Consider the following 24737-nt stretch of genomic DNA (forward strand, 5'->3'; position numbering starts at 1 on the left):
CTAATTCATGAGAAGTGTGTTTTTAAAAAGATTAAGGAATTATTCCAACATGCTGCTTATTTTCAAAGTACAGTTTAATGTCTAGGTAATAGCATGTGATAGAAATTTTAAGAATATCTTCCTGGACTTTGAGTTAGTTGGACCTACTTTTGTTCAAAGATTACATAGAAGAATATGTGTTTGTTTGCTAAAAGAATCAAGTAATAATGATGACTGAGTTGATGCCTGAGGTTAGTATGACTTTTAGCTGAACTTGTTCTAATTGGTAAGATGATTTTTTTTCTCTATTTTTGTAAAACCATACCCAAGAAATTTTAAGCCTTTTCGCTGAAAGCAAAAGGTGTTAGAGCTGAACGCTTAATTCTCTTGAGCAGCAAGGAGCTTCTTCCAGACTTCTCCATCTGGATACTGGTGTTTCTTTACAGATTCCTCTTTCATTTCTGTTGAATAACCAGCATCCTATCAAAGACAAAAAATGGAGTCATATGAATACACACCTAGAATAAAAGTCATTTTATTTTATTTCTGTTGCTCCTAGAAATGCTTTTAAACCTAAGCCAGAAGCAACTTTAAAAATAAGTTCACAGGTTGTTTGAAATGGGAGAGAGGGACGCACTTCATTGGCTGCTTCTCAGGATTAGTTAACTATTCACACTTCCTCTGATAGTTCAGCCTGTAGATAAAAAAGAGCCTCGACCTCTTGAACAGGCGGGTAAATGGTGCAGATAACACAACTGCAGTCAAAACCTTTCACACGGGCTTCCTAGGTGGCGCAGTGGTTAAGAATCTGCCTGCCAATGCAGAGGTCACAGGTTCGATCCCAGCTCCAGGAAGATCCCACATGCCGCGGAGCAACTAAGCCCGTGTGCCAATAAAATAAAAAAATAAAATAAAAAAAAAAACCTTTCACGCACTTGCTAGATGGTGCCAGGTTCTTTTTATAAGTTATGTTTTTTTGCGGGGGTGGGGTGTAGGGAGTACCAAGGAATGCATGTTTTCAAGTCCAGCTGGTGAGGAAAGGCTGCCATGAGAGAAGCCTTGTCAGGGGTGACTTTACCACCAAATCCTGACCTTCAGGCCTGGGGGATTTGACTGACTAAAGAGCCATTTGTTTCTAGATATTGAAAATAGATTTGGAGACAAAGCTTTGTGCTCTGGGGTCTGGCTCACGAGACATGTAGGACAGGGCTGGCAGTGCCTCCTCGGGGAGGCCTCCCTGGCCAAGCTCACCTTAGGAGGCACGTAGGAAGCCTTCTTGATTATCACAGGATACTTGAAGTGTTCGTGCAGGTGGTCGACATATTCACACATCCTAGGAGGAAGGAATTGGGTTGGGGTAATAATGCCTTCAGTTAGTTCACATGGTGCTAACTGTTCAGGCAAAGGGGTGAGCACCACTAAGAAAGGGTGGACTCGGCCAAAGGGTGGCCGATACCACGTATTTCTATGCAAATCCCTCAACCTCTAGAGCTCAGATTCTTCTCATCTGTAAAATAAAACAGTGTGGGGGCTTGGATGAAATAAACTGTGAAGTATCTTTTAACTAAAGGTTTTGTGACCCAAAAGGATCAATTAAGACTTAGACTCTGTAACTATCTGGGATTATTTGGGTGCCTTTAGCCAAATGGTGAATAAAGTCACCAACTGAGGTCGCTTCCATTTACACAAATGATTTAATAAAAGAGCACAGGTTTTAGGATCAGACTAGTCTGTTCAAATTTGGTGTCAGCTAGGGCTTCCTAGGTGGCACAGTGGTTCAGAATCTGCCTACCAATGCAGGGGACACGGGTTCCATCCCTGGTCCAGGAAGATCCCACGTGCCATGGAGCAACTAAGCCCGTGTGCCACAACAACTGAGCCTGTGCTCTAGAGCCCGTGAGCCACAACTGTTGAGCCCATGTGCTGTAACTACTGAAGCCCATGCACCTAGAGCCTGTGCTCCGTAACAAGAGAAGCCACAGCAATGAGGAGCCTGTGCACAACAATGAAGAGTAGCCCTGCTCACTGCAACTAGAGAAAGCCTGCGTGCAGCAACGAAGACCCAACACAGCTAATAAATAAGTAAATAAATAAATTTGTTGAAAAAAACAAAACAAAAGCAAGAAATTTGGTGTCAGCTACTTTCTAGTTTTGTGACTTGGGGCAAATGACCTAACTCTGCTGCCTTACTTCAGCCATTGGTTAGTGAACAGCTGTGATGAATGGGCTGTGTGTCCCATGCTAGGGACACAAAGGAACTGGTAAGAGAGGGCCTTGTGGTTTCAGTGGTCATAGACACCAGGTTGTGGGCTACCATTTGTGCTGTGTGTAATCCATAGAGGACAGTGGGCCTTGAAGAGTGAACAGGGAACCGGTGCTCCACACACAGGATTACAAAGCAGTGGCGATGTGTGATAGCACAGTGTCTGGTGGTGGTTCTGCCTGCATGGTAGCATTCCCAAGCAGTGAGGTCTGCTTTCAGGGGGTGGCATGAGGTTCTCACCCACTCATGGGTGATCATAGTGGGTCAGGGCTGACTCTCTTTTTTGCATCTCTCAAAACTTGCAAGACTTTTCAAGGTTGGTTGGACCCACCCCTGCCCACCCCCCACCCTACTTTAAGGAACTGAAAGGAGGCAAAAGCAGAATAACCTATGAGGGTTCACTTTTATAGTTTAAAATATCTCAGGCATATTAAAACCCAGAAAGAACCATTACTTTACAGCTGCAAAGTCCCCATAGACCCTCACAGATCCCATTTGTCAGTCCCATGCGTGTCCTCATGCTTTCACTGTATACTCCTAGTGGTCTTTCTGCAATACCACATTTAATTCCAGGAGGAAAGAAAGGCATAATAAAGCCATATGTCTGCAGGTGACTGAATGGAGATGGTCCTAATTTAAAGCTCATCTGGGGTGTGCTGAGAAATAGGATGGAACTATAAGACGCAGCCCGATCATGAAGACTGCAGTGTTGGAAAGAGACTGGACAGAAGCAGACAGTATACATAAGGAAGTGGGGCTTTAGAAAGTCAAACAGAACCTGTTTCTGGTTTCCATGTGGTTACAAACTCTCCCTACCCCTCCTTATGTACCTACTAGGAAACTACCCTCTAAAAGTAAAAAAGACTGTTCAGTGGTGGGTCTCTAAACCACCTTTGAGTTATGGGATGTACCAGTGGCCAGAGGTCTGGCCTGGATTGAGACACAGTACTGAAGTTAATGCCACATCACTGACCTGTCTTTGAGGCTTGCAGAGACTGATATGAAGTCAAATATAATCAGGTGCTGTACCAGTTCACAGAGGCCAACTCCACCAGCATGCGGGCACACAGGAACTAAAAATGAAGACAGATTTCCATTTAGTGCCAAGTAGGGCAGAGAAGGAGGCGTGAAGGAGAACCTGTAACTTTTCTTGTTGCCTGCAGATGATTAAATCATTAATATTTAGGAATGAAAATCATCAAAGATTTCCTGATTAAGCCTAAATGAGAGTTTGGGTCAAAATGGGAAACTCCAGAAGGAACTAGGCTGTGTGATGGGTGGGGAAATGGCGTTTGGTCCGCAGCTCTGCGGTGCCCTTACTTTCAAACTTTTTGGCCATCAGCAACACCGAAAGGTTTTCGTTGACACTCCCCAGCCTGCAGCTGTCAATCTGGAGAAACTGCAGGGCTTTCGCCTGTAGGAGCTGCTTAAATATCACTCTATTGTGGCACTGGAAATAGAATTAAAATACACCAACAGAAGAGTCAGTCTTGGCCTTCAGGCTCTACACACCTGGCATTGCACGCATTCTGAGTCTCCCATCAGTGGCCTCCAGGAAGCCCGGACTGTGTTCGCACTTGGCATGAGGTGAGCCCTGACAGGCCAGGTGGGGACCTTCTGCTCACTTCGTTACATCTGCTGGCAGAACTGTGTGTGTGTCACGGAAAAGTCACACTGCTCACCACCAATCAGGGCATAACTGCCACAGCGACTAGTAAGTGGGAGATGAAGCATTGGGATGAAATATGGGGACCGTGATGAGCAGGTGGCATGGGCGACAAAACAGACGCGTGGCAGAACAGCGCTGCTCCTTTTGCTGGGAAAACCAAGAATCTGTTCCCTCGCACAGCTCTGCTCGAGGGCCGCCTGCCGAGGGCTTTGGCAGGCGCTTGTGCTTCGTTTATAAGCATAAAAAAGGGAAGGCAATCATGTTTACCCAGTTTGGAAGCCGGCTTTCTTAAAACCACATGGTGCATGTTATGCCCCTGCAGCTTTAAACTGCTGTCTTGTAAATTTGAAAAAGATAAATGACCTTTTTTCTACAATGCATAGGAACTGTAGAAAAACATACAAACTCTTGCTATATCTTACTCTAGACTCTGAAGTGCTGTAAAATGACCCAATTTCCAAGATTAAAAAATCTCCCAACTCAGAACAATACAGATGATGTAGCCTAGCATATGCCAGTGTCCCCACTCCGTGGCCAGTGTGTGCTGACCCTGAGGAGACGTCTCTTACCTGTTCTCCAGTGGCAACACCAATTCCCAAGGGGGCCAGTGCCTGTAAAATATAAGGCAACTTGATGTTATTTTCCTTTTTTTTTTTTTTCCTACGTTTTTGAACTGAGACTCCTAATGTTTAAAAATATTTAGAGCTGTTCAGCTATTTAGAGCTGAAGAAGGAAACAGCCCTGCTGTCGAGCCATGTGAAATTTAAGCAGCGGGGGGGGGGGGGTTGGGGGGGGGGGGGAGGTGGGCGCTGGGCCATCTCAGTCCGATGCATCACATGTTCAGATCCCACAACCAGTTCCTCCTGGTTTCTCACTCATCCAGCAGCCTTTGGTTTACATATGGCTACCCATGAAGCTGGCTCCGTCAGATACAAAAACCTAGTGCTCCCAGAAGTTACACGTCTCCTTATGAGTGCCCCCGGCATTCTGGCTTATAGATCAGTGCTGTGAACCCTGCTAATGGGAGACTCTCCCTGAGAGACAGGATATTTCTCACATATTCTTAACACCTGAAAGGGAGAGAAGCCGGCCTCCATTTCTGGTGGATTTCCCAGGAAGCACCCAGGTTCAAGGGCTGTAGGGAAACGGATGGGCAGCCTTCTTGTAGGGAGGCCTGACTGATGTGAGCTAAGCAAATCTTTGCTGGTGAATCCACCAGAGGAATCTACACGTTGTTTCAATCTGGGTGAGTAAAATATTTGAATATTAGTCAGATTTCTGTATTTACAAAGTATGGGAATCAGGTCTGTTAATCTTTGGATTGCTGGTAGCCTTTCAACTTTCAACGACTTACTTTCTCTAAAATAAACAGAAATGTGAAAGGGAATAAGCCCAGGAATCTCAGGATCCGTGACCACCACTGGCAGCAGTGGTTTCCCACCTTGGAGATGGTGGCGTGTCCCAGAATGTCGTCAGGGGAGGTGGGCTCCTCAATCCACAGGGGCTTGAACTCGGCCAGCCTAGCCATCCACGCCACGGCCTCAGGCACATCCCAGCGCTGGTTGGCGTCCATCATCTGAAAGGAGAGAGAGACCCTTCACGGGGAGGTCTGCTTGCTGCTGACCTTGCCGTGGGCCGTGCCTCCCAGGGAGGAGATGCTGTCCGGTGCCACCGACTGCTGGGGTCCAGCATGCAGCCGTAACAAAGGGAGCCCACGAGCAGCCACCAGGACGAACTCTGGCTCCAGATGCCATCTCAGAGGCGGTGCAGGTCGCTCGGGGAGCCCCCGTGAGGTCCGGAAGTGCCCTGGGCTGGGCCCAGGAGACGTGCTCGCTGGCCCTGGAGCTCCAGCCTGACCCGCATTTAGAAACCACCCAAATACATGTGTCTTGCAGGGCTCATCGTTTGAAGGAGCTGTTTTATCACATTCTGAATCATGCCCGGTTAATACTGAGTTTGTTCAATAGTCACTTATTGGCTATTTCCTACCATGTGTTTGGCACAATAATAACCCAAACTCTACCATTAATTAAGCATCTACTCCACCAGGCATTTTATGGATTTTGTCCCATTTAATATTTATAATAACTGTATGAGGCAGTTCATATTAACTCATCTTACAGACAAGAAAATCACAGGCAGAGAAGTAACTTGCTCAAGGACAATAAGTCAAGTAAATGGTGAGTTCAAGTCCAGGCCTTTCACTCCAAGGCCCCTCTGTGTGCAGCGAGCCTGCCTAGAAGCCAGGTGCTGGGAGTGCAGAGATAAGAAAGGGCCTCTCCATCCCTGATAGCATCACACTTGGAGAAATCAGACACAGAAATGGATTTCTCTAGTAGAATCTGCTGAGTGGTAAGAGGTCCCTCACTGGACGCTGTGGGAACCAGAGGACAGTACGGCCAGAATCAATTTGTATCATACATTATTTAGATGAGGATGACCTCATAAGACAAATGTAGCATTAATTCATGTATAAATAATAGGAATTTTGATCATAGGTCCAGGACTCAACCTTCTATTTTAATATATGAAACATGCCTCCAAAATGATATAAAAACATCTTATTGTGACTTTCTCTTATGAAAATATTTTACACATAGTAAGAAATGCTTTATAAAAATACATAGGACTGACTGATCCTTAACGTTTATCTCAGCAAAAGTTCCAGCATTTCTTGAGCAATGGCTCCCTGAGACCCAGCTACCCGAGGGCAAGGTGGCGGATTTATGAAAAAGGGGAGTTAAATGATTGGCATACCAGGGCGCCAGTGGGAGACCTGTTTGCTCAGGTGCATCTGTGCTAGCACAAAGGAATGCTCCCTAAACCTGATCTTATTGAACTAGTTCTGTAGGATAAAACAAAAACTATCAGCCCCCTCAGGTTTTTGTTTTGTTTTGTTTTGTTTTTAATAAGAGTTGGCCTATTCCAAAACCTTAAAGCTGTACTTCTGACATACGGTGTTAAAATTCCCAATGTTCTTTAATCCTTGCTTGAAACAAGTTGTATTTTGGCCCTGGACAAGGCTTCTCACACAAGGCTGCTTACTCCTCAGTGGCAGGGGAGGTATTTACCAGTGTATTCTCAGGTCCGATCATGTTTCTGATGAGTCGGCATCTACGGATGTCATCCTCGAGATCAGCACCAACTTTTACCTTAAACCTATAAAATAAATTTGGTCTCATAATTTAGATCTGTCCCCTCACTTGGCAGACACTCGGCTTTTCTGCAGAAGTGACTGTTTCTGTCAATGATTCACAGGTCACGTTTTCTAGTAAACTCTCGCCCTTTCCTAATCAGTCTTCAGACAAACCACTCAAAAATAACCCTGTAAGCTATCCCTTTACTCAACACCAGGGCAATAATTCTAAATTACCTGCTGGCCTGAAGTCCAGGAATGGGCCGAGCAGCCAGATCTTTAATAACATGAACTGAGTGTTTGCTGTGCCGTGAAAAGGAATTACAAACGAAAAAGGTGTGGTCAGACTTGGCGTGCGAGCCGGCATCCTTTCCCTGGCCCACCAGCCTGTCCTCACGTGTACGTCAGGCTGCTGCTCTGGAGCCTGAACGGCCCGAGGTCCTCCTCTGCTTTCCACAACATGCATCCTCTGTGCCGACAAAAAAGCCCCTCTTGCAGCCTCTGCCGTTCTATCCCCTGCGCTCAGCACCAAACACACTAAAGATGACATTTCTGTCCCGGGTGGAAGCCTCAGCTTCTGCACGCCGGGCTTCCTGTGCTCAGGGGCCTAGGAAATCTTTCCTTGGCCTTCTCTGACTCCCAGTGGGGACTGCTCCAGCCTTTCCTGGGTACATGGAGGGAGGAAAGATGCCGGCACTTACTGAGCAGCTGCTACAAGTCCCAGCTGTGTGGGTCCTTTTTGGAGACAGCAACTTAAGAACCATGAGATACTATTATTCCCATTTTATAGAGAGAGAAAATGAGAGGTTGAGCAACTTGCCCACAATCACACAGCAGGTACTTGCAGGAGATGAGGGGGAAAGGCACAATGTTGATTCCAAATCCACCTCATCCCAAGCCTCTTTGTGCTGCCTCCAGTTCTCACTCCCCAGCCCTTTACTTGGCTGAGGATTCAACAAGAATTCAGTGCCTCTCAAAGTTCAGTGGGCACGCAGATCACCCAGGGATCTTGTTAAAAATGCAGATTCTGATGCAGCAGGTCTGGGGTCAGGCCCAAGATTCTGCACTTTTAAAGTTGACTGGAGATCTTTTTTTGGTCCTTATCATTCATTAAGCAACCTGCACCCAACACAAATCATTTTCTAAATCTACCACAAGCAGCAGCAGGGTATGCTGGCACTCCTGCTCCACCGACGACACCTGCAGCAGCAGGAGGGGGTAACCACACTGTCGTGCAGAGAGCCTGGTGATGTGTCAAAGGCACACTGTCCACCTTGAGCCGCACAGATGGACTCACAGGGACCAGATCAAAAGGTGGTGGTCCTTCTGTGTCCTGCATGGCATCAGGATTCAGGGCCACTGCCAACCAGTTTACCCCGAGGAAACCCCAGGCTGCCCAGGGGTCCATCAGCACACCGGAGGACAGAAGAGGAGTACAGAGGGTTCGTCTGGAGAGGAGGTGGCCTACGGAAGAGGGGCGCCAGGCTCTTGGGAGACAATCTCCGAGAAGAATTATTGGGACCAGTGGCTGGAAGGTATAGGGAAGCAAAGCGTTCACTACACCGAAGCTCTTCTAACACTCAGAGCCCTCCAACAATGCACAAGTGCCCTACAAGCTCGCTGCCTCTGGAGGTTTTCACGTAGAAGCTGAATCAATGCTCCTTACTGTAGTAGAGTGGATTTCTGTTCTAGATTGATGTTTGAAATCAATGATCTCTTTCAACTCTGATGGTCCAGGATTATAAATTGACTTATATCTCGTCTTTGGAGAAGGAGCCTCGGTAGAAACATCTCTAATGTGTCCCTACATGCCAGACTGCTCTGGGCAAATCCTGGCCTCCTTGGAGCCTTTGGATCCTGGCTCCTCTCCACCGACCAGCCTCCCTTGCTAACTGGAGAGTCAAGCTCTTTATCACCTAAATAAGTTACCTGGTCCAGCCGTCCTTCAGCGCCTCACTGCAGAGCTGTGGGGAAAGGAGCAGAGCCATCACCATACAGTCTCCTAGGTCTAAGCAGCACATCGGTCATCTCTGATCTGGCTTCACAAACACTACGGTGTACCATGAACCAGAAGACCAACCATGTAGAAATTCAGAGCAGAAACAGCTTAGCCAACAGAGCATGACTGTTTGGTGACTTTCTTTCCTCATCTCTATGGGAACCATTTCATTAATTGTCACAACATCTGTGGTTGGGGAATAGAGCATTTCTGTCCCTCTTTTTAAAGCTAGGATATCGTGTGGTGTCCACAGAACGAGTGGATGAAAGAGTAACAAACAAGCTAGTCTCCCCTCTCTTTCTCTCAGCAGCAGGTGAGCACAGGGTGATGGGAAAGGGGAGTAAAGCAATTAGGCGCAGGGACTTCCCTGGTGGCGCAGTGGTTAAGAATCCACCTGCCAATGCAGGGGACATGGGTTTAAGCCCTGGGCCTGAAAGATCCCACATGCCACAGAGCAACTAAGCACGTGTGCCACAACTACTGAGCCTGCGCTCTAGAGCCGGGGAGCCACAACTACTGAAGCCTGTGTGCCTAGAGCCTACACTCCACAAGAGAAGCCACCGCAATAAGAAACCCAAGCACCACAACGAAGAGTAGCCCCTGCTCCCCTGCAACTAGAGAAAGCCCACCCGCACACAGCAATGAAGACCCAAAGCCAAAAATAAAGAAAATAACCTTTAAAAAAAAAAGTACTATTTGCAATTTGAGAAAAATAAATAAAGCAGTCAGGCACTGACCACCCACCACGTGCCACCATGTGCGTGACGTCACACCACCGGCAGCATTCATCGGAATCCTGAAAAGCACCCCCGGGACAGCTATTATTTCCCCACTTTGCAGTGAGGAAACCGAGGCAGAGCATGGTTAGGGGGCACACGGCACAATGTTACGCTGCTGCCTCTGCCCGGGAATCAGCTTCCCCATCCAGAGCCAAGGCGGGCTCATCAGTCACGGAGCCCTGTGTCCCCACCGGAAACAGCTTTCCTGTTGCTTGAGTCCCAGGATCTCCAGGAGGAGGCCTGGGATCCCTCATGATTCAGAGAGGCTAAGAGGAAAACACAACATCTCTTCCAGAAAGTCCGTCTAGAAAACCAGGTTCAAGGGCCCACCTGCTTCAGCGTGGCGTCCGAGTAGCCCAGCCAGGCGCACGACGTGGTATATGCGGGGTAGCCGTGCACCAGCATTTGCTCTTCTGTGGAAACATGACGCTCGTCAACATTTTGCATTGCGCGGGAACGTTCAGCTTTAGAATCGCCCGCGGAGAACCCAGCTGTGCTGCGCACCCTGCACAGGCACCCAGCGGCGGTGCGGATCCCGAGGATGTCACACCCGGGGCCCCGGACACCCTCTGAGGTGGCCCCTCTGGCCAAGGCCTTCACGTGCCGTGTGCTGTGAGCCAGCCTTGCTCCCAGCAGTGGCCGAAGGGAACTCTGACCTGAGAGGCCACACCAGGAGGCTGCTGCCCCCGGCCTCGAGCGTCTGCGGGCCTGCTGCAGGGGCTGATGCGGGCCCCCGAGGACAGGGACACTCAGAAGCGCACAATGACAGCAAAAATAATGGAGGGACTTTTCTCACAACCCACCTCGCTCTTTTTTCCCAACTTGACCTTTCCGCAGTATTTCTGGAAAAAAATAAAAGGCATCATCACTCTTTCAGACCACAAAGCATTCGGCCCCGTTGCTTCCACATCAGATGGACCAGAAAGCTCCCAGTTCCATCGCCTGAGGCTGACTCACCGAGGGCCTCCTCCTCCATCAGGACGTCGGTGATGTACCTGAAATCCGTGCAGGACACCAGCCTCCTAGGGTCCTGGCAGCAAGACAGCAGGTAGGAAAGGCCCACATCGATCCACAAGCAGATCGTGTTTCTAAGAACCTGCTCACGCTGGACATGGGCTTATTCTGTCCAGGAAAGGACCGTCGGGTCCCCTTCTCCTCGCACCCTGCGCTCAGGGCTCTGGCCTCACCAGGGAGGCCTGTGTTCTTGGCTGGGTCTCTGGCTGAGACCTCCCCACCCCAATCTAAGTCTGTCAGTTGGGAAGCAGGTTGTACTATGACCAACAGAACTCCCCTGTCGCCCTTAAATATAATAGAAGCTTTCAATGCTGAGATTCTGCTTCTTTTAAGACCACTGGCAATGAAACAGGGAAGAGGATCTGAAAGAATGAAAACTCCACGGGTGGGATTTCAGGCACCTTCCTAGTGGCCCTCAAATCATTCAGTTCTGGGGCCACCTCCGGCACCCCTCTGAGAGGCCAGCCTTGAGGCTGCAGGTGGCTCAAGAGGTCCATGTCCTTCCCCTTCAGATGGTGCCCCCATGCCATCCGCACCCATGTCAGAGACATGATGTGATAGCCTCTTATTTTCACTTTCCTCCAGAGACGGGACAACGTCCGCTGGCCCAGCAGTCTTCAAGGCCATGGTTCTTTTCAGCGACCATCCAAGGCATTGCCCTGCGGTAGCTGACACTCAGAGAGGTTAGGCGGCACATCCAAGGTGACACAGCCAGCAAGTGGTGGACCCCGGATTCAAAGCCAGGTCTGCCTGGGTCTGAAGTTTACTCCCCTTAACCTTCCGAGTTTTTTCCTCCTCAGCAGCCAGGTGCTCATGCCTGCTCTAAACAGGTCAAGGAGAAAGGAAACGGTAGGGACACATCTCTAGAATTTCCTGTGGGCTCCTTCCTCAAGAGTCTGATCTGCCATTTGCTCTTGGAGTCGCAGTGACCAGATGATATCTTAATAATAACACCCTGCTCTTCAGAGTTTGCGAAGCACTTTTCTCAATTGGTCTTTAAACCAATTCTCCAGGGTTCCCAGAGAAGTTATGATCATCCCCTTTACATAGTTAGGAAAGGGAAGCTCGAGAACTTGCATTACACGTGGAAGAAAGCGCCACAGTGGGGGAGGTGGGACCATCGGACCTCCCTGCCTGTGTGAGCACAGCTCTGTTACTTCAAACATCAGAAAAAGAATATTAGACTTTACTGGGTTTTGCTTGATCAGCACTACAGTGACTGACCCAGAGACAGTGCTGAATGTATTTACCATCAAAAGGCAAGTAATCCATGAAATCCACTTCATTTACAGAAACAATGAGGATACTAAAGAACTGACTTACCATGTCGACAAGTAACTTCCACAGAGGCTTGAAGAAAAGAAAAGATTTGTAAAACATGTGAGAAGTACCCACTTGTTTCCTGACAGTACATGCACTAGTGGCGAATTCCCGCCATGACTAACACCTGCCCACCGGCTCACGCCCCCTCCCAGCCCTGCCTCTGCCGCCCCTTCTTTCTTAGCCCTTTCTAACCCTCTGGACAATGTCCTGACTGTGGCCAGTACCTCTCAGCGGAGACAAATAATAGAACAATTCTCTGTATGTCCTTTGAGAGCCTGACGTGCATTGGTCTGTGCTCGTGGAGGGAGTGTGTGTTCTGCAGGCTACAGAGGTGCCGCCTGGAGGATTACCTTTCCCTCCTGCTTGGCCCACAGGTCCCACACAGCATTGAGAACAGCCGCCGTGGCCAGATGCACCACACCCTTCTCAGGACCAATCTGGTTAGGAAGCAAGACACACCAGCGCTTCTTAGCAAAGAAAAAAGAGATTTAGGTCTCCTAGCCTAGGACACGTTTCATGAATTAAAAGGCAGTGATGGAAACTCAGAGGTTAAGCTCTTTTTCAATAGTTTCTAACCTACAGAAGATTTGTAAGAACAGTACAAAGAACTCATGTATATTCCTCTCTCTCTCTGTATATACATATATACATAGTTACATATACACACACACATATATACAGATAAATAAAATATATAAATACAACTTATCTTACTGAATCATTTGGGAGTAGGTTGCAGATATCATGCCCCTTTAACCTAAATACTTCAGAATGTAGTTCCTAAAAACAAGGACTTTCTCTTACATGACCAGAGTACAATGATCAAATTCAGGGACTATAACATTAACAGAATACTGTTACCTACAGAGACAAGTCCATAGTCAAATTTCACCCGCTGTCCCAGTAATGTACTTTCTTGTGTTCACATACTGCATTTAGCGGACATGTCACTTTAGTCTCTTTTTATCTGGAGCAAATTTTCTCCTTTTTAAAAATGATATCAATAATCTCAAAGAGTACAGACCGGTTGATGTACACAGTGTTCCTCCATCTGGGTTGGTCTTCAGCGCCATCATGTTTAGATTGCCATGTTGCCACCGCGTTTCTTTGTTAGGGCTATTATCTTTCAGTACGTGGGTAAGTTGGCATCCTTTAGGCGTCTCCGCTGCGTGGTTACCATTTACCATTTCCCTTTCTAAGTAAGGAGACTGGTACTGCCCCCAAGTTTTAGCATCCACTGATGATTCTTGCCTCAATCAGTTACAGGTATGATGGTTGTAATAATGCTGGTTTTCTAATGTTACCAGTCCTGTTACATTCGTTTGTATTCTTTTGTAATGACAAACTTTCCCTCATTGCTTGCTATCTGAATGGACTCACAGAGTCTTAGGATATAAGGCATCACCACCACATTTATTTTGATGCATGAACTGTCCCAGATTTGACCAGTGGGAACTCTTTCAATAGGATGATTTAAAAGCAAGTTTCACTTCATTTGCAGAAGTTAAGAATGAAAGGCTATGTGGACAACGTGCCTTTCTCTGTGCATGGAGAGGAGACCGAACAGTTAGGAAAAGACAGAGCTGATGTCAGGAGACACGGGCAAGGTCTCGGCTGCTGGACTGACCTTCTGTGGTAAAATCCTCTAAAATCCTCTCTCTAGAACGTCACTTTTTTCATGCTTTGAACTTAGGGTTCGAATACAGCCCTATATACATAAAGGTGCTCTGGTCTTTCTCTTCTTAACCTTCGCTCTTCTCTTAACGTTTGTCTGGAATAACCTCCCACAACTTCAATTCTACTTACATTATTTCTCCCTTATAAAGGTTGCCCATTCAGCACTTTATCCTCTAGACAGTCTAGACCACTTCTTCCCATTCAGGGAGCAGAGATGAGGTCCATAAGGGCAGAGATAGCTCTCAGCATCCAAATATGACCAGATTCAAATCTTACAGAAAGGAAGATTACCTCAAAATACTGATTGTCCAAATAGTTTGAGCCCTAATTTATCTGAGTAAAATATTTTACCTTAGAATTATAAACCTGTCTCTATTTTCACAAATGTTGCAATCAAAGGACATGAGACCTCAGTAATGTTATTTATAGAAGTGTTTTATAAAACAGGTGCCTTACCCATCTGAGCTGCCCGTCGCTCGTGAGCTGTCTGTAGAAGCCTCTGAAGTCACCAACAATGTCCCCGAGGTCCTTGTTAAGCACATGGGGGGCCAGGGCATTCACAGCACAGACAACTATTAAAGAGGATTTAATTCTTGTTTAGCTTTGGTGTGAATAAATTAAGACACGCAAGCACCACAAACAATCTAATGTGGGCATTTATGAAAATAATTTTAAATCCAAAAGGTACATGCCTTTAAAAATTGCCTCAAATATGTCTTATGTGGCTGTCATAACTAATAGCACACAGTAGAATAGCTGTTAATCTATATACTGAGCTTAATTTATGAATAGAGCAAACCCATTTTGATTGACAGAACCATAGATCTGAAAGTTTAAATCATGTTCCCAAATCATGTTCCTGTTCACTCTGTAAAATGTCCGTATGTCAGCTTCAAGACCAAACCTTGCTAATTCATTGTTCCTAAGGAATAAGACTCTTACTTACAGAATTTTTTTTAAAAAATGCCTTTTCATTATTGTCAAGTATAGAAAATATCTTGAATTCATAACATAACTCTATTAAAGATGAAATTATTTGCAATTAGCTTAATACATGTAAAATGTTAAAGTACATGAAAACACTTTTCATAAACATTAAATTTCTTACCACTGACTTATGATATACTACATTTTTCAATACTAGTTTCAAAGCTAATCTTCATTTGGGTCAGCATTACCATCAATTACTTATTTTTGGTGTTCTAGTTAAAAAAGACTTTATTGTGTTATTTCAGATGAAGAAAAAGTAAAGTAAGGAACTGTAGGGCAAAGATCCTTCTATCCTTTGCTCAGTCTATAAAACACTCAGTCTATGTGTAAATGGCCTATTAAATATTCAAACCAAGTCATCAACTTAGTCCCAAAGCAATGAATTTATTATAAAAAAAAAACTGATCAACTTGTTGTTTGGTGTAGCCATTGCTCCAACATTAAAATTCTCACATCATCTCACAGGATAGTTGTAGAGGGGCAGTTTTACTATCAGTCAGATCCTAGGAGAAGAGAAGTTTTGAAAGTATGTAAACATGTTCTTAGGATATGCTTGGCCTCTATGTGACACAGCCCTCAGATGATTCACACTGGCTCTCAGAAAGAGCATTTAGGGCTGAACCACACCTTCTGTGTTCTCTAGGGCTTTGGTTAATGGGATGCAGACTGATTGCAGTTCAGATACTCATTCCCTAGAACTGTGAGAAGACAGAGTTCTCCTCACTCCTTGGTGGCAGGTGCTCTTGGATTAAAGACATCTGAAGAGTAAGTAAGCAACTCAAAGAGACCTGTACCATCATCTGCATCAAACCTCCATCTCACTGAGGAGATGGTTGCTGAAAGCCACGGACTGTTCATGTCACAAAGCAAACTCATTTCACAAACGTGGATGAGCTCATCTTCTACGGCTCTAAGAGAAGCACGAGTGACTCTAATACATTCATCTAGAGGATGTGGACTCTCCCTACTCAAAATGAGGCCACTGCAAAAAGTTTACTAAAATCTGGTGCCTTCCATAGAAATGTGGGTCGTGGTCTGACTCCAGTGTGGAGAACAGTCTATTTCAGGTGTGCACGTCTGAAGTGATGGGTGGGAAATCCATCTGGAAACACTCAAGCCTTGAAGGCAGCTCTGTGCTGACTGAAGCCAGGGTTCTCTCCTGTGACTACATCTGCCCAGGACTCATTTTCTGGCACCTCCTGCCTGAGAGGGGCAAGTCAGTAAAGGCTATGGAGGACTGGAGGACTGTAGGTCTGAGTTCATGCTGACAGGAACCCTTATGGCCATTTTTTCTCTTTAAAAATTACACCTTTTTCACCTCTTTTTCTTTTCCTATTTAAAAAACACTATATTGGTCTCTAAAGGCGAGAAGGAAGGAGGAGATGTAAATTAGATATGAGATTAAGAGATGCCTAATTAAATGATTAAAAAATTTTAAATTGTATCTCAATAAAGTTTTAAAAAGATGAATAATCTACTTTGACGAGAACAAAATAAAATGAACAAAGTATCTGTGTATAAACAATTAAGTGATTAATAAAGTATAACCCACATTCCGAAAAAAACATTGAGAGAGAGAGAGAGAGAGAGAGAGAGAGAGAGATATACACACGTGTGTGTGTGTGTGTATGTCATGTGATATTATTCAGCCAAGAAAAAGAGTGAAATCTTGGCTTTTGGGACACATGGATGGAACTCAAGGGCATTATGCTAATGAATTAGACAGAGGGAGGCAAATACCATACGATCTCGCTTATATAAAAAATCTAGGAACAATAAATGCTGGAGAGGCTGTGGAGAAAAGCAAACCCTCCTGCACTGTTGGTGGGAATGTAAATTGATACAGCCACTATGGAAAACAGATTGGAGGTTCCTCAAAAAACTAAAAATAGAACTACCATATGACCCAGCAATCCCACTACTGGGCATATACCCAGAGAAAACCATAATTCAAAAAGAAACATGTACCACAATGTTCATTGCAGCACTGTTTACAACAGCCAGGACACAGAAGCAACCTAAATGTCCATCAACAGATGAATGGATAAAGATGTGGCACATATATACTATGGAATATTACTCCAGCATAAAAAGGAATGAAATTGGGTCATCTGTAGTGAGGTGGATGGACCTAGTCTGTCATACACAGTGAAGTAAGAAAGAGAAGAACCAATACTGTATGCTAACACATATATATGGAATGTAAAAAAATGGTATTGATGCACTCAGTGGTAGAGGAAGAATAAAGACGCAGAGGTAGAGAACAGACTTGAGGACATGGGGAGGTGGGGAAGGAGAAGCTGGAACAAAGTGAAAGAGTAGTATTGATGTTTATAAACTACCAAATGTAAAACAGATGGCTAGTGGGAAGTAACTGCCTAACACAGGGAGATCAACTTGATTGCTGATGACCTAGAGGGGTGAGATAGGGAGGGTGGGAGGGATGCTTGGGAGGGAGGCTCAAGAGGGAGGGGATACGGGGACATATGTATAAATACAGCTGATTCCTTTGTTGTACAGTGGAAACTGGCACAACAGTGTAAAGCTATTATACTCCAATAAAGATTAAAAAAAAACGAAAACAAAAACAAACAAAAAACTATATGGGTCTCATCTGTACATAAAAAATCAACCATAACCTCCCCCCCCCCCCCCCCACATATAGGCACTCTCTTCACAGTAATGAGGAAAGCACTGTTTTCTTGGATAATAAAAGAATGATTAGGTAAGTAAGCTGATAAAGGCTGCAGAAGAACCGTGATGAGCTAATGGAATTTTTTTTCAACTTTAATTCAAATACCACATAAAATGTTCAGTGAGACAGCTGTGAGTCACCTGAAAAATGCAGCAAGGTTAAAAGTAAAATGGGTTCAGTCACATTGTGGTCTGAAACTGGCGGAAGCCAACTCCATCACCACAAAAGAGCCATTTGTTCCAGGCACAGAGATGGAAATTGATTTCTCCTGCGCAAGGTGTCCCTCCGGATGCGGCCAGGGGCGGGGGGTACTGGAGGTGGAGGGGTCAGGGAGGCCCCCACGCAGTGAACTCAGCAGTACATCTGTCCCAGGAACCACAGGACAGTGCAGGGTACCTTCACTGCAGACCCATTTCCAAGCCCTGGCTGTTAACAGAGAGTGGTTCCCACGGCTTGTCCCAGAACACATCTTGTAAGCTTGCTGAGTTTTGCACAAACTTTGGGGGCCGCCCTGTATGGTTGGAGAAAGCAGCTTCATAAAGCGCTCAACTTACACTAGAGAATTAAAGTTGCAGGAGAAGCTGAAACACAGCTCACCCACTGCCTGGGGGAGAAACATCAACAGTGAATGGCTGACTTAGGGGGAGGGGGTCAGGGAATCATTGCCAAGGCACCCTCCTTCTGCCCGGCCAATTCCTAGTTACCCCTCAAAGCTCATCTCAAAGTCTCACCTTTGCTCTGAAGCTGTTCTGACCCTCCTGGACAGGGAACTAACCCTCTTTACAGGTAGCTTGTACTCATGTAACAAAAACAGTCCTCACACTGCACTATTGTTTCTTTTATGTCTGTGTCCCTGAGAAGTTCATGCATTCCTTCTCCTTGGATGTGGGACTCTGTCCCCTTTCTCTCTCTCTCTTTGTAAAGTCATTTCTGCAGCGCCTGGCAGAGCTCCTGACGCACAGGAGCACACGGGAGGCATCTGCGGAAGGCCTGGCTGACTAATGACTGGACGGCAGCCCTGGCAGGAGCTGGAACAGCCTGATGGCGTCCACGTAACACTTGAGAAAGGTTCCCTTGTCCTACACACACACACACAGACACACACCTTTTATCTGCTCAACGATATTAAAATCTTTCAGTGGGTCAAGACTTTTCTTCTATAACTAGGAGAGGCTGACAGCGCACATATCCATGAGGGAGGTCCATGAGGGAGGTATCACATCACCACCAAAGTCAGAGAATCTGTTTCCTCCCTTCCCAGACCCTCACCTGTCAATGTATCATAATTCAGCTTCAACTCTTAATAAGCCATTCACACTGATCTGGCAGAGGTCTTCTTTTGGCACATATTGAATTTTGTACACTGTGCATACATTAAAAATATGCATAAAAAAACAAGCAAATAATTTGTGTGTAAATATTCTGGAGAGGAAGCACTTCAGGTAGCTGTCTGGGCCTCAGTTTCCTTTTCTCCAAAAACGTGGAGGCTCAGGACTACCACTGAGCCCGTGTGCAGCTATGAGAAAAGACAGCCTTACTCATGGCTCAAAGTGCTCTTCACTATCTGCATTTCCAGATGACAGTTCTGAAATTGGACAGGACCTACAGCCTTTTCTGCCCAGAAGAACAGTGAACTTGAAAGCTACTCGGTGTGGAGTATTCAGAAAAGCAAGTAGACTCTGTGCACATGACGGTAAGCCTTGTTCCATGGATGCATGCCTGCCTATGTCATGTCCCTCACTCTCTCACCCAGGTCAGGTCCTCAAAGCTCTGAAGAGAAATGGGCTGAGACTCAAGGATTCACCTGCAGTCTGTGGATGACCACAAGGAGAGAAGCCAAATTCTGCCATTTAAAAACTTCTCCCAATGAAACAAATAAACCATGAAACATTGTTTTTACTCACTTCAAGCACTGTAAATACGGAGGAAAATAAGGTCAGAACTGGAATGTAAGTGAAACAAGCATCCTGGAACCTCAAGAGACTTTCAACTCACCAACTTCAGTGCCTCTGCCCAGAGTGAAGGTGATCCCGTAGCCCCTGAGTCCATCTTCTGCATCCGTCTCCAAGACGACATAGGCAGCCGAGTAGTCAGGGTCTGTGTGCTGCAGGGGAAATGCCCCCCCCAAACCCGCAAATGTGAGAAATCACCAAATAAACCTGGGCATGACATCATGTAAGAACAGAAGTTGCAACCAGAGCTCCCATTAGAGAGCTTCATGTATCCCCAAAGGAAACAAAGGGGCTCTGAATGGACAAAGGGAATGGCCTCCTGAAGTTGAACCTGAGGTGAGAGGGAAGATCCAGGAATGAGGTCTGGGAGTCTTTGGCGTAAAACTGGTCACTGAAGCCATGAACATGGAAGGGGTCTGAATGGGAGGGTGTGAGGAGACAGGAAGGGGGTCGAGGCCTGAGCCTTGAAAGGGAAGAAGGGGGCCAGTATGGCAAGGAGCAGCCAGAAAGGCACGTGACCAGAGGGAGGAGCGGGTGGGGGAGGGGCAGCAGACAGCGAGAGATGTGGACCAGGGTGAAGGACACTCGAAGCAGAAATAAAGAGGGCAGGTACAGGAGGAGGAAGGAGATACGGGTCGATTTCTGGTTAAGGAAGAAGTAGATGTGCGGGCCGGAGGCAACAGGCATGGACCAGTAATCTAGGGTTCAGTGGGGAAGGGGCAGAAACGGGGTGGAGAGGTGTCAGGGCCAAGTAAAGACTATTCCTGAGTGGGAAGCCCTGTCCATGTGGGATGGAGAGAGGCCACTGCAAAAGGAGAGACTGAAGGTGAGAAGGAAACGGGCTCTGGCAGTCAGGAAGGGTGGGCATGGGGACACAGGCATAAATCAGTTCTGGAGAAGGATATGCCTTACAGAATAAAGGGAAAGATGAGAGGGATGGCTGGAGGCTGATGTGCAGAGGTGAGGTTGAGGGCGCATTAGTCTTCATGGCAACGCAGTAGCGATGTCTTCTAACTGCTGGGACTGTGGGACTGGGCAGCAGAGGTGGGAGAGAGTGGTCTGGATAGCAGCTCCAGGGAACTCAGCAGACAATGGGGAATGGAGAGGAAAAGTATGGCTGGGACAAGACATGGAAGCAACCTAAGTGTCCACCAATGGTTGATGGGATAAAGAAGATGTGGTACATATATACAATGGAATATTATTCAGCCATAAAAAAGAATGAAGTAATGCCATTTGCAGCAACATGGATGGACCTAGAGATTATCATACTAAGTAAGTCAGAGAGAGAAAGACAAATATCATATGATATCACTTATATGTGGAATCTAAATTATAATACAGGGGCTTCCTAGGTGGCGCAGTGGTTAAGAATCCACCTGCCAATGCAGGGAACACGGGTTCAATCCCTGCTCCAGGAAGATCCCACATGCTGTGGAGCAACTAAGCCCGTGTGCCACAACTATTCAGCCTGCGCTTTAGAGCCCTGAGCCACAACTATTGAGCCCATGTGCTGCAACTACTGAAGTCCACGCACCTAGAGTCCATGCTCCGCAACAGAAGTCACGGCAATGAGGAGCCCGCACACCACAACGAAGAGTAGCCCCCACTCACTGCAAAAAGAAAGCCCGCGCACAGCAAAAAAGACCCAACACAGCCAATAAAATAAAATAAATTTATAAAAATAAAATATAAAATACAATACAAACGAATTTCTTTACAAAACAGAAACAGTCATAGACATAGAAAACACACTTATGGTATCCAAAGAGGGGGTATAAATGAGGAGTTTGGGATTAGCAGATATACACTACAATACATAGAAAAGAGATAAACAACAAGGTCCTACTGTATAGCAGAGGAAACTTTATTCAATATCTTGTGATAAACTATAATAGAAAAAAATATATATGGCTGGGTGGTGGCAGGCTCAACCGGAGCTGGCCCTTGGGAACCTTGGTGAGCTCCCAGACCAGCAAGCACTGGTAAGAACACTGCAGGCCTGAGAACTCCATGTTTCTTAAAAGGCTGGTAAGAAATCATAACTGGAGCCCTTTGCTTGAATAAATATGGGGAACAGTTTGGGGGCTCCTTCATGAAAATATCCCACTTGTGGTTGGGAAGGCTTGCTCTGCTGCTAAGTGCTGAGGGATCTGAAATGCTGAGTCCAGCGTGTGGTGGGGGGTGTGGTGGTGGCGAGACTCATGGCAGTACCGCTGAGAATTGCCGAGCAAACTTTCTATTAAGGAGGTATTGGGGGAACTTCCTAGGTGGCGCAGTGGTAAAGAATCTGCCTGCCAATGCAGGGGACATGGGTTTGATCCCTGCTTCAGGAAGATCTCATGTGCCACGGAACAACTAAGCCTGTGCACCACAACTATTGAGGCTGCATGCTGCAACTACTGAAGCCCACGTGCCTAGAGCTCCACAACAAGAGAAGCCTCCAAAATGAGGAGCCCGGCACCACAATGAAGAGTAGCCCCTGCTCTCTGCAACTAGAGAAAGCCTGTGTGTAGCAACGGAGACCCAACGCAGCCAATAAATAAATAAATTTATTTATTAAAAAAAAAGAAGGCACTTGGGGGATGTTCCCTGCTGGTCCAGTGGTTAGAACTCTGCATGTCTGCTGCAGGGAAAACAGGTTCAATCCCTGGTCAGGGAACTAAGATCCCACATGCCCTGCAGTGGCCAAAAATTAATTAATTAAAAAAATTAATTAATCAATTAATTAATAATTAATTTAAAAATGAATTTTAAAAAGGCACTTGGGAATCGGCACACAACACACACCACATCTCCAGGAGATAATACTTAAGTATTTATGAGCTTGCAATGCAGGTGTCAGATATAATGCCTCCTGACCCAGAAGTCATAAACCACTCAGGCCAGAGACAAATTCCATTTCTTAAGTTATTCTACAATAAGCCAGCAACCTTAACACTTCACAAATTCGAAGAAGAGGAAAGTTGAGGTTTCAGTTCATATGTAAACAGTAATTATACAGCCACACTTATTGCCAGCCTTCTCTGCGTCAGGCTCTCTACACACATCTCATTTACATGTATAAAGCAAATATTGTTATACCCATTTTACAGATGAGAAAACCTAGGCCTGGAGAGATTGTGTGGTTTCCCCACAGTTGCTATACTTCAGGGGGCAGAGGCAGTTGCACTAGATTAGGTATTTGAATTTTACAAGCCAGTAAAATTTCAGACATTTGTTTGGAGAGCCACAAAGGATTGCTCAATAGGTGTTTTTTGTCATTTACCATAACATCATATGAGAAAGGATACATAAGGGCTTTTAAAAGCAGGAAGAACCTAATCTCAGAATAAAGGGCATTCTTTTAAACAACTTTAGCACTTTTTAACAAGAAGTCATTTCAGGCACACAAAGAGCACAGGGAATGTAATGAACATCAGTGTACCCTCCACCCGCCGTCAGAGGCAAAACATTACAGACAGTGTGTGAATGAATCAAGTCCTCGGGTACCCAGCCCCCTCCCCCCGTACAAGTAACAGGTAACCACTGTCCTAACCTGGATGTTTCACACCTTCATTACATACCCTGCAACTCTGTTTTTCCATTGTGGGCATTTGTGAGTGGGCTGGGAGGGGCAATGAGGATCCAATGGGACAGGCCTGCAGGAGACCCAGCACAGGAAGGTGGTGGTGGTGTGGGGTGTCCCGCTAACGCTCTCAGGGAGCAAAAACGCCCTGAAAGGCTTACTCTACTGCATCTCCAAAGGCTGATATCTACTTAACTCTTTATAGTGACACATCCTCTGTAATCATGTTTCCAGGGAATTTCATGAAAGCACTCTCTCACATGACCCAGTTACTATAAGCTTGTTTGTCTAGTGTTCCAGCCGGACTGTGACTCCTTCATTTCACAGATGGGCCCAAGAGGCCCAGAGAGGTTAGGGGTCTTTTCCAGGTCACAGACCAAGTTGTGGTGGAGGCAGGATCACCACCTGAAACACCCTGCCCGGAGCTTCCTGGTCTCCATCACCGTTGAGAACCTAGCGCTGTGTTTTAGGGTTTCACTGGTGGGGACCCAACAACATTGTTTTGCAAATACGATTCGCATTTCTAGCAGAAATTTCCCCAAACAGGAAATACTAAACGTCAGCGAAGAAAGCAACAATAAGAAAAAAGAAAAAACCTAGGAGGGCGGACAGTCTCTAGATACTTTCATTCTCCTTCCCGGCCTCTCCACTCACAAAAGCAAAGGTTCCAAAGTTGGGAACCTTCCCGGGGCCCGCGGGGTGCCCCGCGCCGCAGGGGCCCTGGCGTTGGCGGGGCGGGAGGGCACCGGGGTCGGGCAGCGCTTACCATGGCGTCCGAGCCGTGGCCCCCGAGCGACGTGGGGAAGCGCACGTCGCGGACCGAGAGCCGAGTGATCCTGCCGCGCACCATGCTGCCCGCACCCCGGCTGCGGGGCACCCTGTGCGCGGGGGAGGGGTGCAGGGCCCGGCGCGGCCGGCGCTGATTGGCCGCACGGCCCGGGGGCGTGGCCGCGCTCGAGAACTTGGGGAACTTGGCGAACTTGATCCGACTGGAGGGCCCGGCGCCGCTCAGGGTCCCCTGACTCACGTGTCCTTCGCGCCAAGTTTCCGCTCCGCACGGGGTGCCGTCCCCCGGGCGGACTCGCTAAGGGTCTCCGCCCACCCCGGGCCGCATCGGCACCCCCGCAGGACCCTGCTCCGCCCGACCCTGCTCCGCCCAAACTAGAAACTCTCAGTGACCTTACCGGGAGCGGCGCCCGAGAGGAAGAAGCTGGGTTCGGTCAGAGTGCAATCACCTAACAGCAGATTCGGGTCAGCTCCACGCCGGACCTCAGTCCTCAGGTCGATGCCTGCGCAGCCAGGAGAGCCTTGGGCTAGAAAATGCTAATGGTCTTGAAGCCTGTTTGCCACCTGATAAATGAAGATACGGGTCACCATTTATTACATCCTTGCTGAGGCAGAGTGCTTTAATGCCCGCCCAACCCTGCAAGGTAGGCAGGTCACGTCCATTTTATTGGTGAAGAAATGGGGATTCAGAGAGATTAAGAGAGTTAAGAGACTTGCTCAAGGCCAAACAGGTAGTTAAGTGGCTAAGAGTTCTAGCTGCAAACCCAGGGCTCTGTCCTCTGGGTTGCAGGGACTCGGGGGTTCAGAGCTATAGGATCCCTCTGACAACATTGTGAAGGCTATGGACACCACCCTCCCCCTTGCAGTGTGCGCACATGTATGTTTTTATACCATTTTAGGGGGCGGG

The 24737-nt window shown here is 46.8% G+C and overlaps 1 protein-coding gene across 2 annotated transcripts; it reads right to left on the reverse strand.

Moving 5' to 3' along the window:
* Positions 1 to 283: 283 nt before the first annotated feature.
* Positions 284 to 23919, reverse strand: ENOSF1 (enolase superfamily member 1). 2 transcript variants are annotated; one of them, XM_057699121.1, is made up of 16 exons: positions 23811 to 23919; positions 19520 to 19628; positions 14296 to 14411; positions 12513 to 12599; positions 12163 to 12189; positions 10783 to 10855; positions 10629 to 10667; positions 10156 to 10238; positions 8977 to 9011; positions 6983 to 7070; positions 5353 to 5487; positions 4481 to 4522; positions 3563 to 3692; positions 3216 to 3315; positions 1231 to 1312; positions 284 to 459 (listed from the first exon to the last, which is right to left on the reverse strand). In XM_057699121.1, exons 1-16 carry the CDS (start codon positions 23892 to 23894, stop codon positions 358 to 360), a joined length of 1332 nt encoding a protein of 443 aa, XP_057555104.1. In that variant the 5' UTR covers positions 23895 to 23919; the 3' UTR covers positions 284 to 357. The 2 variants fall into 2 exon arrangements, with proteins under 2 accessions (XP_057555104.1, XP_057555105.1); XM_057699122.1 differs by lacking the exons at positions 14296 to 14411; positions 23811 to 23919 and having other exon boundaries at positions 19520 to 19582.
* Between the last annotated feature and the right edge of the window lie 818 nt (positions 23920 to 24737).

This window comes from Hippopotamus amphibius, chromosome 11, assembly GCF_030028045.1.
Source record: "Hippopotamus amphibius kiboko isolate mHipAmp2 chromosome 11, mHipAmp2.hap2, whole genome shotgun sequence".
Taxonomy (NCBI): domain Eukaryota; kingdom Metazoa; phylum Chordata; class Mammalia; order Artiodactyla; family Hippopotamidae; genus Hippopotamus; species Hippopotamus amphibius.

Excerpts from the sequence above, each read along its gene's own strand:
- ENOSF1 (XM_057699121.1), bottom strand. The coding sequence starts at position 23,894 with ATGGTGCGCGGCAGGATCACTCGGCTCTCGGTCCGCGACGTGCGCTTC. Across the intron at positions 9,012-10,155 it reads CGGACGCCACGCTGAAGCAG|CTCTGCAGTGAGGCGCTGAA; the intron begins GTGGGCCCTTGA and ends CTTTCCCCACAG. Across the intron at positions 1,313-3,215 it reads TCTGCAAGCCTCAAAGACAG|GATGTGTGAATATGTCGACC; the intron begins GTCAGTGATGTG and ends CCTTCCTCCTAG.